Here is a 17,443-nt window from a genome sequence, read left to right on the forward strand (position 1 = left end):
ACTCATGGACAAGGCGGCTGTCAAAAGGGTCCTCCATTCCTATGGCTCTGGTTGGCGGCAAGCACCCGGCGGATGGAGTTTGGGGAAGAGCCCGGAATGCCCCTTGCAGGCGTCAGCAATCAAGAAGTGCATGCGATTTGCCTGCGGTCCGCATCGCGGAGAGAGGCAGAGGAGGGCACGCAATCGCATGGGGGCCGTGAAGGCATGGAGAAATTGTGAGGGTGGTTTCTGCTCAAATGCCATTTTTAATTTACTGCGGCCCGATGGATGGGCCCTGAGAGCGGCGACAATCCTCCGCCCGCGGCATGGATGGCACGCTGGAGCGGCAATTCAAGAGGAATTGATGTTTTGAGATGGTGAAGGTTGAGCGGAGTGTGTTTCATGCCGATGTGGTTTTGCTCCAGCGGGCAGCTAAGGGGGGCTTGGCCAGCCCTGTCAGCCCCCGAAATGGCCCTAAAGCAGCCAATCCGATCGGCCACGATCTTCAGCACCCGCTGAAGTTGTGGAGAACCCGGCAGGCCGGCCGAAGACGGCAGAGGAAATCGACGACTGCCGAAAGCTGCACGGAAGGAACCACCGCCGCATGCAGGAGCGCGGCAATCTCAGAAGCCACGCGCGGGGGAGTGCCGGGGAAAAGAAAGGGGAAAATACACTCGACGGGAAGGCGGTCCTTCTTCCCATAGGTAGAGTCCAATGTCTTGGGCTGAGTGAGGCCCAGCTTGAGGGTTGAAGTAAAGGGCTGAGCTGAGGTGAGCTCGATGAGTAAGGTATCTGAACTACCTGAGGTACTAATCATAGGTCCTCTTCTTGTGAGGTGTGTCTTGCTCAACTAATCTTCTCACATCTGCCCTGCCATGCACACAGCTCATCGACTGGATGTCAGTCGTTGTTAGTGAGACTGGCACCCGATGCGCTGAGTGAGACACTTCATACCGCATCTACATCCGAGGGTACGATGTTTGGATGTTGCTATCTTTCATGCATTGGAAGCTCCCTTGCTTCCCCGGCCATACTCTTAGCCTCACTTTCGAATCCAATGCCTCACACCAGTTTTTTCCACTTCTCAGCGACAAATGCTTTCTTCCTGGCCTATTCTCAACCCACGTCATGCCTAGAAATTTAATTAGACACTTGGTTTCCCAACCATAGCACGCGATCCGATCAGCCACATCAACACCAGCCTCAATGGACCACAAAATGGACGATTTGCAAAAGACACCTCCGTCTGCTTCATAGATACTGCGTATTGGGTACCTTACCTAAACTGAAGACAGACCAAATGTGAATTGGCCTTGAATATAGTGTCTCGCTGATCCATCGCTGTGCCTATCTGGAATTCGGAAGCCAGCTACTTGTGGCACATCGATGAAGTTAGGTATTCTAGTAGACTGGTGGGAAAATAACACCATCTGCAGGACCGTGCTCAACCCCAACCTCCCGTGGTACGCTCCGTCTGCTCCATCTCTTGCCCATTACCACTGTGAAGTCCTCTCTCTCTGTCTCCCAGAGACAGCGGACTACTAATATGAGGAGGTGCTGGCTCACCCAGCCTTGATTGTCATCGCTTTCTACACCTTCCTTTCTTAGGCAGGTTGGCTTGCCCGTTTTGTGAAGGGTTCCAGTCTTGGATGTTACCCGCATCTTCCGTTTCATGGTTGAGCCGTTGAGGGCAGGGCACCCGGCTTCATGGAGGTGTCTGTTGGGACACCCATACGTCAGGGAGGTATAAACGGTGTCCTAAGGAACGATGAGACACTGCTGTGCAGTGTGCGTGCATACAACATCACCCAAACAAACCGTCGCGCCCTCGGTTTCCAACCCCCCGGATTCGATGCCATCCTCTCCGTGCATCGCTCTTTCGCGGAGATCCATGGTGTGTTTTCTCTCCATTCAGGGGACGTCTGAGCGCACATAAACATCACGCGGCCATCAGTAACCTTTGTATGAGGATTACCTATCACACACGGCGTGTGGCCGTTGCATCTACTACGATGGAATACGGAGCGCCCATGACTTTGCTTCGGAGATGGTTCGCTAACATTAGCGCCGGGACTTGCCCAGAGCATACAGAGTAGCTCCCAACCAGCCACACAGCATCACACCCAACAAACCAAAACACATTGACCACACCAAAAGAGACGCCGTCACCACGCCCAACTGCATCTGGGACCCAAAGTTGTCTTTTGGACCGTCGGTCCTGGTGGTGGGCACCGTCGCGTGGCCAAACCATTGCTCTGTCCGCAGAGGTAGGAGTGGCCCCAGAGGTCGGAAAGGGCTGGATTCGCGTCGACATACATACATACATACATACTACGACCTCTCACGGCCCCATTTTACCCGCCTCTTTTAGCCGCCACCAGCCTCCCCAGCCAGCCCTTCCATCATTGTTTCCTTCCCTTCGACGGATGGACGACATCGGCGAGGCCTTGCTTTTTCGTTGCGTTGGCGATCGTCCACATCCGGTGATCGCCGGAATGCCATGCATGCAATTGGCCACCAATCCGGAAAAGCCTAGTTTGGGTGTTCCATGGGTCTGTGGCATACGAGACGGTAGAAGGTCCATGGAAGCATTTTAGTGTGTGGGGGGGTGGGTGGTGCTCGTGCTTGAGTGTGAGGTTCCAAATGTCGGGGGAGGGCTTGAGGTTTGGGAACACGAAAATACGACAAGCCCCGACCCCGGAACGGAGTTAGGTACATACTTAGCAGTCTCTCAACAGGCCGACGGACCGTTGACGTTTTAGTTGAGTACTACGAGTGTGACTGTTCTGTAGGATTCATTGATGATACGTTATAAAGGAGGAGAAGAGGGGGTTGAGCAACCAGAGGTGGTATACAGAGAACGGCGTAACGTTGAGTGGATATTGTTCGTCAGGAGTTACTACCATTAGTACGGAGTAGTTACCTACTAGTGTGGTCACCTTCCAGAGAGATACGGATCTGCAGTGGTTTTTGCCCAGACTGGTCGTCAACCCCGACAAGACAGAAACTCATAAGAGAATTGGGTTCAATGGAATCACGCCCGATGGACCAAACACCGAGAAGAGCTACCACATCCTGTCTCTTCTCTCCCCCGCAACGACAAGGGTCTCGTTCCCGATCTCAACTACCGTGGGTTTCTACCCCCGGATTTCACGAGCAAGGATCACCGCACAGAACCAGGGCATGATGCTACCGACTCCGACGCAGCGGACGTATAATGACGGCGTGATAACGACTGAGAGCGTACCCCGGTGACAAGACATCCAAAGAGGTTTCTGGGCTCCTGGTCTGTGCTTTCTGTGTAGTCTCATGGGGCTGCTCTTGTGAGACTTGTTGTATCCACAGAAAGAATGAGGGCGACGCGTGGTTGGCGTGTGGTGTGGGTTGAGTTAAGCTCTCATCAGAGTCGACCAGCCAATGCCCTTCTCGTGAGAACGAGAAAAATGGAATATCGCGTTCGTCCTTCAAGTCAAATGGGCTCCTCCAAATTTCAACTTCTTTGCCACAATGTTCAATGGATGAACACCAACAGGCAACGCTATATCCAAGGCGGCGTCTTAGATATAGACAAGCCGGGCGAGGAACGATTTCATCGGCGTAGTTGGTGTAGTATCGAACTTTGAGACATGTACCGTAAACTCAGAAACGATCTGCCCTTTCATTTGAGCGGGCGACTTTTCATTCATGTTGTTGCTCACGGGGACGTCACCCCCCTCGTACGCGTGATTTGCGTAATGTACAGTAGACACGATCCATCTCCTACCCCCAATGTACCGTCTGCTTCCACCCTCCTGTCCGCTCCCTCCATTTTAACGTCCAGTGCGCCCAGCCTCGCCTCACATGCCAGCATAACGTACATAACATACGAGGACGGGCTAAGTCATGGCGTACTCTGAATGATCTACCTACCACTGTCCCACTCAGGGTTCTGCGTATCCAAGTCAGCACTCAAGTTCTCGAGATGGGCGGGTGTTGAGAACAACCACGTACCTTGCGCAAAATCACCAGCCCTTCAAGGGTGCTGCTCAGACTGATATACTCCTCATCCTCAAGTTCCGCACGCTCACCATATGACAGTAGGACGGGAGTGCTCTGGGTTTGCCAGCCAGTAATGGTCTTCGGCCTTCCCGCCTGGCCGACGACATCGACAGCCTGGCCGACACGAACATTGACAGTGAGGGGCTTCAGGTTCTCGTCGAGAGTGACGAGGAAACGCGGGTGCATAGCGGTGACAAGGAAGTAGAGCAGGTAGTGGGAGTTTGAGGTGATGAACTGCTTCGCGTCGATCATGGCCACCAGGACGGCGAGCAAGCCCGCGGCCGAGACGCGCGAGAGGATCTGGCGGTCCGTGTGGAATGGGTTGATGGACAGCGTGCCCTTGCCCATGTGCAGCAGACCCTGAGCAATGCGCACCATGAAGAGAGACTCTTGGTCCCGGTGGTAGTAGTTGGCGAGCTGGCGTAGCAGCTGGGCCAGGCGGGCGTTGTTGGTACCGGCGCCCAAGAGACCCATGGCGAAAATGGCGTTGAGGGCCACATCATTGTCCGTGTCGTGACTGTAGCGCGAGAGGGTGTCGTAAATCTTCATTTGAGGATTGCTGGGGCTAACCAGGCCCATGGCAAGCGGGACAGCGCGACGGATGTTGGCCTCGCCATAGTGCATGAGGTGGCCGAAGTGGCGCAGGACCATGTCCTGGCCGATATCCTCACCCATGGCGATCAGGCCAATGCCGAGAACGGCATAGGCTTGCAGGAGCTCGTCGCCCTTCTTCTCGTCCGACTCCTCAATGTGCTCGTTGCACAGGTGCAGAAGCTCCTGGATCTTGAGCACAGCTCCAGTGCCGGCCCAGGCACAAATTGAGGCCAGGACAGAGGTGGGCTTGGCCATGGGGTGCTCCACAACTTTCAGGGTTTCGAGAACCACATCCACTTCTTCCTGGCGCCCAAAATAGAGAAGGCCCAGGCCGAGAGCGAGGAAGCGCGTCCACTTATCCGTAAGTTGGCTCTTGCGGTCCTCGTCCATCAAGGTCATGATGATAGCCTCGCCAGCCTCAGCGTGGGATGAGCCCACAAAGATGAGACCGCAGGCCAAGGCGGCCATGGCAGACACTCGCATCTCCTGGGTCGTGTCGGAGATGATGGGTACGAGGTATTGAAGCAGCTCCTCTTTGTTAGAGCCGGCATACGAAAGGCCGAGACCCATGATGGCGGCGATGCGGATCAAGGGGTTCTTGTGGTTGAGCTTGTCGTGGTCAGCAAGAAGGGCCATGGCAGGCTCCGAGTCGAGACGGACGCCCGAGTTCATGATGCCAATGGCGAGGTAAGCGCCGGCCTGGATGGGTTCATCGTCCAGGTAAGTGTACTTATCGACCTGGTCCAGGCCGTTCTCAATGTCCCACATTAACAATGTTCCCAAGGAGGCGACAGTGGACATCATGCCCTCGTCTTTTGTCTTCCAAACCCAGCTTTCCTTGCCCTCTTCGACGAGCATCATCTTATCTTTGCCGAAGCCGGCATTGACAAAGGCGTTCACGAAGGCGGCGGCCAAATTGTTGCGAGCCGAATCGAAGTTGGTGAGGGCCGCAACGCGACTGCTCTCGAGGTGGCTCTTGTAGATGTCCTCAGTGGTCTTTGGTTCGAGGATGTTAAGCTCCTTGCCCAACGCTTTGAAGTGGTCGGGAAGCTTCACGTTGCCGAGACACTCGACGATCTCCTCATCGTCAGGGGTATCGCGGGGGTGATCCAGACATATCCTCTGGCGAGCAATCAAAAAGGCGAGCTGCTTCTTGAGGGCCGGGTCCGGGGCATCGTGGAAGTCGGTCTCGATCAGATCATGGTCATTGAGGCGGATCGCCAAGACCATGGCTTGGGTATACTGCTTGTAGGTCTTGTAGATGTCGTGGGCAACACGCAGGAACTGCTCGTTGTCCGGGTAGGTCAAGAGGTTGACCATGGACACCATGTACAAGCAAACACGGCCGTACGTGTTCTCATCAACAAACTTGGGCAGCTCCTCGATGATCTCGAGCTCACTCATTAGGTCAACAGCGTCGGCCTCCTGGTTGCTCTTGAGGAAGAGCGGCACAAGAAGCAGAGCAAGGTCGACCAGGTCCGAGACAGGTTCATCGGCAGCAACACGCTTGGCATAGACCTCGCCGATTTCGAGGGCGAGGTGGCGCACATATTCGTGACCCCACGAGCCAATATCAGACTGGTTGGGGGCAAGGAGGCGGTACTTTAGCGTGTCCTGGCGATCCTCGTCCGAGAAAGTCATGCCGATGACGGACAAAACATCGGCCAACGAGTCCTTGTCGTTGCCCGCGGGCCATTCATCGTAAAGCTTCGTCATGGTTTCATAGTGCGGCCGAAGGAACTTGAGCGGCTTGGGGACGGCCGTCATGGAGGATGTCGATGTCTTGATGAAGTTCTTCATAGCCTCGAGAGCTGGCTTGTAGAGCTCCGTATTGGATTCCTTGGAGACTTTTGTCAATTTCGGAACTGCAAGGTAAAACCTCGTCCTGGCCATGGAGTAGACCCTTACCGTCAACCGCTCCACGAGCATGTCAAGCTCGCTCTTCAGCTGCTGATCCTCCTCGCTGAGCTCCTCGGTAGCTGTTGGCGGAGGTCAGCACAAGTTGACATGAATAGGCGCCCGGCAATGGAGGCTGTGAGGCATCGTGCCCGCTCCGGAGACGAGGATAAGTCAACCCACATTCGCCCTTCTCATCATCCTTCTTCTTGCCGTTTGGTACCGCTTGCCCGGACTTGTCCTTCTGTGGCGCATCCTCAACAGCCTTCCCCTTGCCTTTATCGGCTGCTTTAGAGAGATCGTGTTCTTGCGCCATGATTGAATTGGGACTCGAATGGCGGAGGGCGAAGATAGAGGGGTGCCGAAACTCGAGATGCTGGACGGGTCGAGGGGTGGGGGAGGCGAGAGGTTCAGGGAAGTTTGCTGTGATGCTACCGGGGAGGGGCCTTTGAATTGAGTCGTCGGATTCGTCCCGGATGCAATTCTCGTCAGTGGAAGACCGAGTTGGATGGTGGAGACGGCGGTGATAAAGGTTTGTAGTTGCAGGTCGTTGCGGCTGGTTGTTTAGGAAAATCGGGCGGCGGCCAGGGCAGGCAGCTCGATGGTTACGCGATGCTCCAGGTTGCTGCTGCCCGCCTGCGGAGGCGAGGCGCCCAACCAGCCGTCAGAGCCCCACCGACAAGTGGATCCCCTGGGAGTGTCAGCCCCTGCCTGGTGCTTGGGCTGTGCCAAGAGCCTTTCGCAGAGCCGCGCCGGACTTTGGAAAATCCGATCAATGTCGTCGAGTCTTATCGCCTTATCGGCTGCTTGACCCCTCCACCGCAGTGGTGAATTTTTGGTGGATCTTGACGTCGTTTGGAGGGGCACTTACACGCCGCGAGCAGTTCGGCACCCTCTCCCAAGGCCAACCAGGCATAATCTCTATACAACCTTTCTCTGCGGCAGTCCGCTTCATCCACGGCCCATCATGAAGCTCGACACGCGGGCCATGCGCCATCTCACCTCTGAGGACTGGCGCGTCCTCACAGCAGTCCGTTGCCCTGACTTTGATACACCCCATTGAGACCATGGCTCGGCATGGAACATCTACCTTGACTAACACGATATAGGTCGAGATGGGAAGCAAGAACCACGAACTTGTACCAACCCCTCTTATCGAAAAGATTGCCCGTCTGCGCGGCGGCGCCAGCGGCGTGCACAAATCCATCGCGACCCTCGCCAAGGCCGGCCTCATCGCGCGCATGAAGGAGGCCCGCTACGATGGCTACCGGCTGACCTACGGCGGACTCGATTACCTCGCTCTCCATACACACGCTGCGCGGGGCCACGTTTACAGCGTTGGTGGCAGCCGAGTCGGAGTCGGCAAGGAATCTGACATCATGGTGGTTGCCGATCAGTCCGGGCAGAAGCGCATCCTCAAGATGCACCGGCTCGGCCGCATTTCTTTTCGCACCGTCAAAGCAAACCGCGACTATCTTCGCAACCGTCAGTCAGCATCATGGATGTACCTCTCTCGTCTCGCCGCCATACGCGAGTTCTCCTTCATGCAAGCGCTCCACGACGCTGGGTTCCCTGTCCCCGAGCCGATCGCCCAATCCCGTCACACAATCGTCATGTCGTTGATCGACGCCCCTCCGCTCAGGCAAATTTCCTCCGTCCCCGATCCCGCAGCGCTCTATGCCGATCTAATCGCCCTCCTCCTCCGCCTAGCCAAACATGGGCTCATCCATGGCGATTTCAACGAGTTCAACATCCTTCTGCGCGAGGACAAAGATCCTAATGATGAGGATAAGATCACCCTCACACCAATCCTAATCGACTTCCCGCAAATGATCTCCATGGACCATCCCAACGCCGAAATGTACTTTGACCGCGATGTGGCTTGCATCAAGCGCTTCTTTGAGCGCCGCTTCCATTTTGTCAGCACTTCTCCAGGACCATTTTTCAAGGACGCAAAGAAGACAGTCGGCAAGGACGGTGCTGTGAGGCTCGACGCCGTGTCTGAGGCCTCTGGGTTCACAAAAAAGATGGCCAAAGACCTTGAGGCTGCCATCCGGGAGCAGGAAGCCAACAAGGAAGAGGATGGGGAGGCGAGCCAAGACGAGTCAGATGAAGAAGAGGAAGAGGATGAAGAAGATGGAAGTGGTAATGAGGATCAAGGAGAGCCACTTGTCATTGGCGATCGCGTCCTCGAGACTCAGAAGGGATTAGAGAACCTATCAGTCAGCGACGAGACATGATTAATGCAACCGGCTTCTCAACTTGACTGTGTATCACTGCCGTCTTCTTGATCATTTACCATGTCTTCCAAGAGGGTTGGCCGATATGTGCATGAATCACATCCATGCAGGCAGTACTGTCGCCAACATTTGGTGGCATGGCGTGGCGCAACAAGAGCACTCATGTTTTGATCTCACTGTCAGTCACCATTTCTCAACTAAACTGTCAGCCCTGGGACTTCATGTGATACAATGTCTTCCATTCCATGGATACTACACTATGCTTGGCATTGCTGCCGAGTGTCCCACTGGACTGAAAAAAAGACGAACAACTCTGATGGCTGTTGATCAAGCCCACTGCCTCAGGCCTCCGCTACCGACTAAGAGTCCATCCATAAGATTGTTTCCCCCAGTTCGACATAGTAGAGAGTTCATTATGTGAGCTGCCAACCACCTTGTCCTGAAACTGACTCGACGTTCAGTCCTAGGCCACTGTGACGATAAACAGCGAGATGACGATGTAGTGAAGTACCCGATATCGTTGGCTCAACCCTTGAAATAAGTCATCTGGACGAACAAAGTCATACAATTTCCTTCCGAAAAGCCGTGACTCAAAAGGTCACGATGAAGTGTCCACAGGCATCTAGGCCTTCTCCTTGTTGGCAGGGGAAGACTGGGTGCTTCCCTTTTTGGCCGTCGGAGAGTCGACAACAGTGGTGCCATCGCCGCCCAGACCGTCGTCCGAGGATGCGGTGCCCGGGACCGAAGCACTCTGCCTAGAAGGGATGTTAGGGCAAACAACCGGAACATACAAGACTGGAACATACTTGGGAGTGTGTCCGATGGTCGGAGCCACAATCGTTCCAGTACTGGCACTGCTGATGATGTTGGTGCGGATCGAGGGCACACGAGGAGCGAAGGGCCTGATTGTCATCAGTCTCATGTCATATCCCACACGGCTCATGCAGCGACTTACGTGCTAGCTCCCATTGTGACGCGACGGTTCCAAGGAGCAGGACTGTAGATGCTGGGATGGATGCCAACGTCCGCAGTGCCGTAGGCGCCAATGTTGTACTCGTTCGTGCGGAACTGGCGGCGCTCAGCTGTGATACGCTTCAGCTCCTTCTGAGCCGGCGTGTCAGCATAACGGACTTGGAGGATCATGCCCTCGTCGCCGATCGAAGCTCCATGAAACTTCTTGATAATCTCCTCGCACTCCTCGCGAGTCTCAAACCTAGTGTGCTGTCAGAAGCAAGTAATTAATTACCATGTGCATCCGGACTCACCTGGCAAAACCGACACCGCGGCTGTTGCCCATGCTGTCGCGAAGAATCTTGCTGGAGACCACACGGTATCCATCGAAGATGGCGTTGAGTTCCTGAGACTGTCAGCCGCTGCCAGCACTTGAGATATCACCCAGCAACTTACAGCCTCATTGAGGCGCTTCGGCAGGTTCGACAAGTAAAGGTTGGTCGAAGTCTCATCGCCCTCTGCCTTCAGGCGGGCATTGAAGCTCTCCTGTGAACATTATCAGTTTCAGGCACCCTCCAGGGCATTGACCACCCAAGAAGAGACTTACACGAGCGAAGCCGACCTCGTAGCCGAGATGGTAGAAACCACGAATGCACTTCTCAGAGTCACGGACATCGGCAAATTTGGCGAAGCCGAAACTGAAGTGTGTAAGCTGGAGATGAACAAGTGAGACGACATGTAGAGGGAATGAACATACCCCTTGCAAGCGCCAGTGGCAGTGTCAATGATAGCCTTGCTCTGCTCGACCTTGCCAAAGCGAGAGGCATAACGAAGCAGGAGATCATCATCGGTGGTGGGATGCAGACCCCGGATGTAGACATTACGATTTCCTTGGATGCGGTTCTCCAAGCACTGCTCCAGAGTCTTGGTGTGGCTCGGCGGGGTGAACACCGCAGGGACAGCCGGGGGAATAGGAGGATCCTGCTTCAGCAGATCGAGCAGCTCCCCATCGATCTGCTGAGAAGGCTTGGAGGCCGAGATCTGCTCCGGAGAAGGAGTGTTGAAGCTGGAGCGAAAGACAGAGACACGACCAGCGCCGCTACGCTCGGAAATGCTGCCAAAGAACGGGGTGGTCGGGGTCGACTCGGTGGTCGAGTAGGAGCCACGGCGGTTCTCCAATCCGGGGACCTCGCTGTTGCGGTCGGTAGCATACGAGGTGATGCGGCCCGGAGTATAGGGCATGGCATATGAGATGGGAAGCGGGGCGAAGCCACCTTGAACTGGAAACTGCCCAGAGATTCCGAACGAGTACGCCGCCTCGGGGGCCATCCCAACGTGGACGGGCATCGAATAGCCGGGGTAGGCCACAGGCTGCTCCTGGGTAGCACAGTACGCGGGGTGAGCCTGCAGCTGCGAACCAGCAGGAATGGCCGGGCCAGCAGGAATGCTCAGGGAGCTGAACTGGCTCATGACAGCATTGATCGAGTCCGACAGGTGGGCGGAGTGCTGGCCCTGCGAAGGCGAATCGTGATGATTAGTGTTCGCCATTTGAGCAGTCATGTAGGCCGGGTACGACGTGTGGCGATTCGAGCCCTCCGAAGGCATGGTCGTGCGATAGTGGCTCATTTGAGCGGCCTGGATATGCGATTTCATGTCAGTTGACGATGCCTCAAGTTTTGGAAAGGCGATGGTGAAGAAATGGCACAAAGTAAATACTAATGAAGCCAGAGAATGATGCTCAACAACGGCGACGAGAACATGTCAGAACGAAAAACAAGCAACAACAACAACAACAACAACAACAACAACAACAACGAGCGTACCTGGTGGTGCTGGGACTCTTCGGTCTGGACACCGTCTGCAGGATCCATGATGTCGATTAGAGAAGAAATTATCGAGCTGGACATTTCGAAGAGACAACACAATGAGGAGGATGCTGGCAATGAATGGAAAGTAGACACGACGCAGGGAGGAGAAGAATACAACGTGAGGGGTGAGGTGAGGAAAGAAAAGTGTGCTGTGTGTCGGTTGCAGAAAAGATTTGTGGAAGTGAAAGGAAAAGTGGAAGGTGGGAAGTGGGAAATGGAAAAGAAAGAGGCAGATAAGTTTGTGGGAGAAAAACAAAGAGGGACAGGAGTAAGGTTTTTCCCAGAGATAAAACCTAAACCCCAACACACACAGAAAAGAGCGCCAAACCTGGATGTTCAGATAAATGAAAGTCTGCATGCTTACCTCCAAAATTCCAGCCTTGTTGCTCGTAGCTCAGTCCTGACCGAGCTGAGCTGTAATTGACGACGACAAGAGAGTCGAACACTTCAGGACCAGCGCAGAGTCAGTACCGCCCAACCAAAGAGACGAATACAAGCGAGCGAAGGGGTTGACAAGTGACGGGAGGAGTGGTAAGAAGATGGATGACCGAGCTATCAGCAAGATGAATGAAGAGACTGCTCTTGCTCTGGGAATGGGGATGGGATGGAATGGGTGTTGATGCTGTGGTAAATGATCGGAAGGGAAGCAGACTCAACGACGGGATGGTCGAAGGAGGATGGCTTTTCTCAGCAGTCGATGAGTGTGAGACTGCTGGGGGTTTTAAACCGGCGAGGTCATCGTGCCAGATTGCGCCATGTATCTCCTTCCTTGCTGATGTTCTCATGGTCAAAATGCAAGACCGAAGCAGAGGCACAGCCATGGCAGGAGCTTGCCCAGCTTGTCTTGTCCCAATTGTACTCGACGGGAAGGCTGGGATCGCCCTTTGGTGTTTCCCTGCTTCCTGTGGAGGAAGCCGAGAATACCGACCTGGAAGGCACCTCGTTGAAGGCTTCCTTCCAGGTTTCAAGCAGCGAGCCCAGGCAAACGGAAGGAGAAAATGCAGCGACCAGAAACCATATTTGAGAGGAATGTACTCACCAAGTAGGATTGCTGAAATCCAAAGACAATTTAAGCGAGGACTTGCTGGCTTGTGCGCGACGTTCCAAAATCTGGCGTTGCTGTTGTTTGGAAAGAGCAGAGTGGAAGTGTGTGGGAGAAGGACCAAGTCGTGAGTTGGTTTGTTTACTTTGGAGAGGGGGTCACACTTCGTCGCCCGGCATGATCAACCACAACACCCGCGCAGTGACTGCCTGAGAAACGAGGTTGAGAATGCGGAAGGTAGGTGCCTATTAGGTTTCTTGTTTCATCAGGCACCTAGGTACCTACGTCAGGCCGGATGTTCGATCTTGCCATCCTCCAGGTGAATGTTTAATTCTCTTGCTGCAATCAGGAGTTGTCCAGCCCGCGCGTATCACCGAGGATCCAGAACGGACGAAATGTGAACCCGGAAGGTAACGCTCCAGACAATAGGTAAACGCCAGTTGCTATTTGTTCCCTCTTCGTCTCTGTCACGGTGGACTCGTGACTAACAAACAGTTCCTCTCAAGTTCCGGTAATTACCTCTTAATCCTTCATCTACTTCTCACGACGGGATTCTGTAGATGGAGCCACTCCTGATATTTACAAGATCCACGCAACCGAAAAGACCATAAAAGAGTCTAGTCTAGGAAGATGGCAATAAATTTGCCGGCCTTCCCAAGATAGCGGGCATGAAAAGACAGGTCATGTTCCTGATACAGATCTGGATGTATCTCAAAAGCTGTTCGGTTTTAGTGATGAGAGGAACTTGAGAGATGGCCTTTAAAATAGCGCCGACTAGTTGATGGGCAACCCGGGGACGGTTCTTGGATAGGAGCTCACTCACCCTTCTTTCGGGCGCCTTTAGTGTTGGAACACCCAAGCCTTGATATTCGTTTCCCAACAGCTCAACACAGGCCTGCAAGGTTCCTTGTTCTGTCTCGGATCGGGTCGAGGACTTCCCAAATCACAGGTGCTTCTCCAAAGAACCTCCTAGACAAAGGTTGTTGATCCCCGGATCCGAGTGAGATTATCGTTCCGTGTTCTGCGGTCAGGTCCCGCGTTTCAAGAAAATACCGGCCCCAGGGCAGGATAAGGGTCGCGAGCCATTGGATGGAGGGGCAAACGAAAGCCATGGTTATCCGGCATCCAAATCGGCTACGAAAGGACATGACTGATGAATTTCTACAATGTTTTGTTTTGTTTTTCTCGGTGTTCCATTCTCCATCAGTTCAAGCAAGTCAAAAAGGGACGTGGTTTGCGTACAACACATCCATACGATGATCGATGCCGCTAAACCTTGCGCTTCTCTCGCTTATGGTCATGCCCACGAATACTTCAGACCCCATTTCTAGACCCCAAATAGATACATTACTTCGAAAATACGAACCGGAAAGGCGAACGGGGATAATAAAAGATATACACAAAGGCGCATGACATACCTCCCAGAGTCCTCCCCTCTATTCCCAATACATGCACCCGGATGATGCAAAACGGAAGTGCAGATAGCTGATCCCCAGACCCCAGCGCCAGTACCAGCCTGCCAACCAGCCCATATCTCTAGCATATTGGTTGTGATCGTAAGCCAAAAGAATCCCCGACCTCCTCAAATGACTGATGGACAAAACCGGATTGTCTTCACGACCACACGTCCTCCTGCGTCGGGGTGTTAACAGGACACGCGGATAAAAGGAGCTCACGGGAACAAATCGCACCTGATACTGGTTGGATGACCTCATCTGCTTGACAATCTCCTCAGCCTTGGCTTCTGGTATGCCGCGCTCAGAGGCAATAATCTGGGCCAAGACGGCGTTAACCTCGCGGGCCATGTTAGCGGCATCACCGCACACGTAGAAAAAGGCCTTCTGCTCCAGGAGTTCATTGATTTCCTTGGCACGCTCCTTGAGTCTGTGCTGCACGTAGACCTTCTTGGGTCCCTCGCGGGAGAAGGCTGTGACAAGCTCGAACTTGTCGCCAAGGACCTCCTTGGCTTCCTGTGGATAGTGTTAGCTATCGACGCACTTGAGATGGAAAGACTACAGTGATAACGCACCTTCCATTCCTCTTCGTACATGAAATCCTCGGTGGATTTCCGGCACCCGAAGAAGAGGATCGTCTTGCCAACCTCCTGGCCATTCTCGGCCATCTTGCGCCTCTCACGAACGAACCCACGGAAGGGAGCAACACCGGTACCGGGGCCAACCATGATGATAGGCTTGGTTGGGTTCGAGGGGAGCTTGAAGTTGGAGTGGCGGACGTGGACAGGGACCTGGAAGCCGTCATATTTGTTGCGTGGGCCGTTAATCTCGTACGTGAGGCCAAAGGTAGCCGGGTTCGGGTCGCCATTCTGCTTCTGCTTGAGAGCAAGGAGGTAGTTGGTCGAGACACCGCGGAACGGATCGTCACGGCCCGGGAGCACCTGTGATTCGACGACGGCGGTAATGGAAATGACCTTGGGTTGTTCGAGCGAAGACGAAGAGATGGAGTAGTAACGTGGCTGCAGCTTTGTGATGCTCTCGATAAGGAGGGAAAAGGGGACGTTGGACCACTTCTTGCCCTTGGACACGCTGGACAGGAGACGAGCAATGTTGAGATACTGGGTGGTGACCTTGGAGTGGAAGTAGTCCTTGTCATTGCCAAGTTTGGTCAACTCGGCCTTGGAATCGTCATCTGGAGCGAACTGGGCGAGCGACGCAACGAACTGACGAGAGACCGGGGCGCAAATTTCCATGTGGTACCGAACGATGGCGTCGTAAGTAGTCGGAGTCGGGAACGGGACCTTGGCGGTGGGTTCGAGGGCCTTGACGCTGATGACATTGTGGCGCTTGTCGGTGAGGTCGAAGACATCGAGGAAACGGTCAACCTCCTCGCCGGCGTTGGTAGGCCAGACGGCAATGTGATCGCCGGTCTGGTAGGTCAAGTTGGAACCGCCGACGTCGATGTCCATATGCAGGCAGTTGCGATCCTTGGCCTTGAACAGCTCATACGACTTGACAATCGGGGCAATGTAAGGGTTGTGCGCGTTGAAGGGGCCCTTGGGGTTGCCCTCAAGGTGCGACTTGTTCAGCTCGCCAAGGTAGACCTCCGGGTCGTCACGGGTAAGACCTTCGCGTTCGACAATACCAAAGATGGGCTCGTAGACGCCCTCGCGTTCCTCCAGACCCATCTTGGCGGCCAAAGCAGCCCACATGGGGTCCTTCCAGGCCAGGAAGTCTTCCTCCATTGTGCCAGCACCGTCATCGCCTTCGCCAGCTTCACCAATACGGTGGGCGCCCAGACGCTGCAGAGCTTTGTCAACACGACGGACCATGGCGTTGTAATGCTCGTAGGTGTTATTTCCGAGACCGAAAGCAACATAATTCAAGTTATCGAGTGGAGGCTCGTTGCCGCTGGAGAAGGCCGGGCTCTCGGAGGTGATGAACTCGTAAAACTCGACGGCATTGTCGGTCGGCTCACCCTCGCCATAGGTGGCCAGGACGAAGAAAACGACCTTGTCGCTCGGGATCTGGTCAAGATTGTCAAAGTCGTAATCCTCGAGGTCGGCGACCATGGTCTCAAGCCCGAACCGGCTCTTGCCCTCTTTTGCCAGGCGAGCAGCGTAGTCCTCGGCAGTACCCGTCTGCGAGCCGTAGAAAATAATGCAGTTCTTGCCCGATTCCTCCATGGCCTCAATGATGTTGCGCGTCTTCCCCGACTTGACGCCATTGGCACCGGCAAAGGACGCCGTGTAGGGATCCTTTGCGACGGCCCATAGCTTGCCCTTGGTCAGGTACGCCACCGTCCCGACGAGGATGGCGACCAGGACCACAACGTCGAGCGTGTCGAGTTCAGCCATGGCGGGCGACGAGACTTGGAGGTTGGACGAGGCGAGAGAAGAAGTGTGCCCTCGTCAAAGCGCGGCGGTGGTCTGAGGAAGGAAGAGAGGTCGACGTGGTCACGTCGGGATTTTGGTGGGCGCCAAGGCTCCACGACTCCTTTTCCTTCGGCTGACTGGGCCCAGCGGCGAACAAGGGTGTTGTGGACACAAGCTCGGCGGCGGAGACCGGGGGCGGACGCCGTCTTTCTACCCGCGAGACCTCGCTGGAGCCCCGGAGACCGGACCGAACGGTGGCCGGCGGGAAACGTTAGCCGCAGGAGTTGCGAAGCGGTTCCGATGAGAACTGCAACAAGCACAACGATGGAGGGCCGAAACAGCGGGGGAAGCCTTTTGAGGTCGGGCCGCTAGCTACGCGGAGAAAAGAATGCACGATGAGGCCGCTAAGTTACAAAGAATAGTAGACGTAAAATGTTAGGTGGTAGGGATCAGTGGATGCTTGCTCGCCAAGCGGCTTTGCCAAAGACTGCGATGGAACCTCAGCGCTGAATAAGCCAAGCAGAGCGGAAGAGATGCCGCAGACACCCAGCCAAGAAAATCTGACGACGAAGTAAATAAAAGAGGACAGAGAAGGAGAAGAAACCAGCGCCCAGACTTACGGTATTGGAGGACGATAGAGCAGGGACAGATGATTGAGGAGTTGAGGAAAGAAAGAAAGAATGGGCCGAGAATTGAGCCAACTTGGCAAGTTGCGTTGACGAGGATCAGCATCAGCAACGGAGTCCTCCTTGCAAGCTGACAACGCTCCTGCTGTACTGGTAGTTCGGCAGGTGGATTTATCGACAGATGATTGCAGACAACCCCAGTCCTAAAAAAAACCCAGGGGACATCTCGTTCGTCCGACCTCAACCAAAGTTATCAGCTGCCGCTTTGATTGGTTGGTTTGCTGGGTGCAGGCCTGCCCGCAGTATGGCATCAATTGCGCCGGTGGCGATTGAAATCAGAGAAGACGGGGGGTGAGATCTCTAAGCTTACCTCTTTCTCG

At 54.6% G+C, this 17,443-nt stretch overlaps 5 protein-coding genes across 5 annotated transcripts; 2 read left to right on the plus strand and 3 right to left on the minus strand.

Annotated features, from left to right (window-relative positions):
* Window positions 1–3,605: 3,605 nt before the first annotated feature.
* Window positions 3,606–3,875, plus strand: VTJ04DRAFT_4682 (uncharacterized protein; the record flags this gene model as incomplete). Its single annotated transcript, XM_069362716.1, has 1 exon — window positions 3,606–3,875. The coding sequence occupies one exon, from the start codon at window positions 3,606–3,608 to the stop codon at window positions 3,873–3,875; it is 270 nt and encodes an 89-aa protein (XP_069219635.1).
* Window positions 3,876–3,880: 5 nt separating this feature from the next.
* On the minus strand, window positions 3,881–6,823 carry VTJ04DRAFT_4683 (uncharacterized protein; the record flags this gene model as incomplete). The annotated part of the gene is made up of 3 exons (XM_069362717.1): window positions 3,881–3,907; window positions 3,970–6,590; window positions 6,691–6,823. The coding sequence occupies 3 exons, from the start codon at window positions 6,821–6,823 to the stop codon at window positions 3,881–3,883; spliced, it is 2,781 nt and encodes a 926-aa protein (XP_069219636.1).
* A 651-nt stretch (window positions 6,824–7,474) lies between these two features.
* VTJ04DRAFT_4684 (uncharacterized protein) lies at window positions 7,475–8,747 on the plus strand (the record flags this gene model as incomplete). Its single annotated transcript, XM_069362718.1, has 2 exons — window positions 7,475–7,537; window positions 7,617–8,747. The coding sequence occupies 2 exons, from the start codon at window positions 7,475–7,477 to the stop codon at window positions 8,745–8,747; spliced, it is 1,194 nt and encodes a 397-aa protein (XP_069219637.1).
* Window positions 8,748–9,369: 622 nt separating this feature from the next.
* Window positions 9,370–11,569, minus strand: VTJ04DRAFT_4685 (uncharacterized protein; the record flags this gene model as incomplete). Its single annotated transcript, XM_069362719.1, has 8 exons — window positions 9,370–9,502; window positions 9,554–9,649; window positions 9,703–9,960; window positions 10,013–10,104; window positions 10,155–10,244; window positions 10,306–10,396; window positions 10,456–11,333; window positions 11,522–11,569. The coding sequence occupies 8 exons, from the start codon at window positions 11,567–11,569 to the stop codon at window positions 9,370–9,372; spliced, it is 1,686 nt and encodes a 561-aa protein (XP_069219638.1).
* A 2,653-nt stretch (window positions 11,570–14,222) lies between these two features.
* Window positions 14,223–16,419, minus strand: VTJ04DRAFT_4686 (uncharacterized protein; the record flags this gene model as incomplete). The annotated part of the gene is made up of 3 exons (XM_069362720.1): window positions 14,223–14,240; window positions 14,300–14,578; window positions 14,638–16,419. 3 exons carry the CDS (start codon window positions 16,417–16,419, stop codon window positions 14,223–14,225), a joined length of 2,079 nt encoding a protein of 692 aa, XP_069219639.1.
* Window positions 16,420–17,443: the final 1,024 nt, after the last annotated feature.

The sequence above is a fragment of the Mycothermus thermophilus genome (genome assembly GCF_041956435.1).
Source record: "Mycothermus thermophilus strain CBS 625.91 unplaced genomic scaffold VTJ04scaffold_3, whole genome shotgun sequence".
In the NCBI taxonomy this organism is placed as follows: domain Eukaryota; kingdom Fungi; phylum Ascomycota; class Sordariomycetes; order Sordariales; family Chaetomiaceae; genus Mycothermus; species Mycothermus thermophilus.